Source organism: Rattus norvegicus, chromosome 5 (assembly GCF_021556685.1).
Source record: "Rattus norvegicus strain SHRSP/BbbUtx chromosome 5, alternate assembly SHRSP_T2T, whole genome shotgun sequence".
Lineage (NCBI taxonomy): Eukaryota > Metazoa > Chordata > Mammalia > Rodentia > Muridae > Rattus > Rattus norvegicus.
The window spans coordinates 112760638-112762464 of NC_141538.1; the positions used below are offsets into that span (position 1 = coordinate 112760638).

The following is a 1827-nucleotide window of genomic DNA, read 5'->3' on the forward strand; positions in this document are numbered from 1 at the left end:
TTTCAAGGAGGTGATACTCATTTTCTTTCCAACCTACTCAACATAAGCCTTTCTGTGTCATAAAACTGCATTGACTGAAATTCTATAAAGCACTCCACTAGGAGAAAAAAGCACAAGTCTCTCTAAATTATGTTTGCATACCAATTATAACACTTATTACATATATTAAACTAGACAAATTCAATAATGTACTTTAATAACTTTGAGTTTAGATTTAAAGTGTGAGACAGTGATATCTACCATGACAAGTTCCGAGTCCCTACTAAAAATTTGTGTATTTAATGTTCTTACCTCTAAACCCTTCTCACTTCACTTTTCATGGAGAGCTGAGAAAAGGGTAAAATAGAAGACATACAATTCTTATCCCTTCTGGTAGCCCAGTGAAATGTTTATAACTTACAACTTCAACTATTGTTTTAAAATATGTATATGTATTCTCATGTGTATATGTACATTTATGTGTTTGGCATACACATAGTGTGTGTGAATGAATGTTTGGAGTCAGAGGCAGATATAGGGTTTTTCTTCACTTCCCCTGTACCTTAATTTTTGAAGATATGGTGACTTTGGAACTCTTGGATTTTACTCAATGGATGGTCAGTAAGATCCTGTAATTCTCCCTTCTCTGTCTCCCTACTACTTGGTTACAGACATACACAATTGTAGCTGGCTTTTGACATGAGCTAATGAGGTTTGAACTTAGGTACTTCTAATTGCATAGCAAGCACTTTAAAACTGAGTTACCCTATCTGTCCCCTACTGAGTTATAGTATATCTTCAACATAATAGCTTCTCATCACTAGATTTCTTTACATATTAGTTTTTTTTAAAAACTTCCTTTAATCAAGGCTTGTAACATGGAAGAGATTTGTCAGTTAAAATGGAAAGTTTCCAATACATTGAAACATAAATCCACAAGTCATCATAAATACAATACCCAATAGTAAAAACCACAATAGCAAATTCACACCATCCCTGTAATAGCCATGATCTGATTTCACATGCTTCTGACGGATGGCAAAATGGCCTGCTGGATACCGAGCACACTGGGGCTTTGAAGTCACACTCATCTGACAGGGCTGTGGCATTGGTGGCTCAACTCCAGAAGCAAAGCAGGTACCAGCACATTCAAACAGTGTATCCTTTACATATCAAAGTGAGAAGTAAGAAAGCAACACGGTCACGCTATCAGAAAGATGGTGGGGAGTAAGGACAGCTGTGTAAAGCTCGAGGCCCAAAGTCAGTTGGTTGCTGGCTTCATTTCTTTGGCTTCTTGGGCAGTGGCCGCCGGAACAGTAAGATGTGAGGTTCTGGTTCATGGATCATATAGTGAACCCATCCCTGACTCTGCTGAACACCGAGATTTCTCCATTCAGATTCAAACATCAAATGGGTTTTAGGGACCAGCTTGGCTATGTCCTTGGGCAACATGACATGCCGGTACTCGAATTCCTCGTCGTCGTATTTGTCCGAATAGTAGATCTGTTTGTGAGACATGACTGCTCTGCCCGAAGGCGCTCAGCCCTGTGCTGCTGGCCTCCAGACAACTCCCAGCAGCCCATATTAGTTTTTTTAATCATCAAATTTAACCTTGTGAAAATAAAACACATTCTCTAATTTGTTGGGTCGCATACAGTATTTACTGATGGTAAAACTCAATATTTTTTAAACCACCAATAGTTTATCTTTACTATAGTCATCTGGACTGGACTGGAATATGATGAGCTATCAATGTAATAACAATTATTATTATTATCATCATCATCATCATCATTATTAGTCTTTAATCCTTTTCTTTTACAGTGAAGTCTTTATCCTCCTCTTGAT

At 37.8% G+C, this 1827-nt stretch overlaps 1 protein-coding gene across 1 annotated transcript; it reads right to left on the reverse strand.

Moving 5' to 3' along the window:
* Positions 1 to 828: 828 nt before the first annotated feature.
* Positions 829 to 1558, reverse strand: Cks1l (CDC28 protein kinase regulatory subunit 1-like). Its single transcript, NM_001408800.1, is given in 1 exon segment — positions 829 to 1558. A coding segment is annotated over 1 exon segment (240 nt). The 5' UTR covers positions 1498 to 1558; the 3' UTR covers positions 829 to 1257.
* Positions 1559 to 1827: the final 269 nt, after the last annotated feature.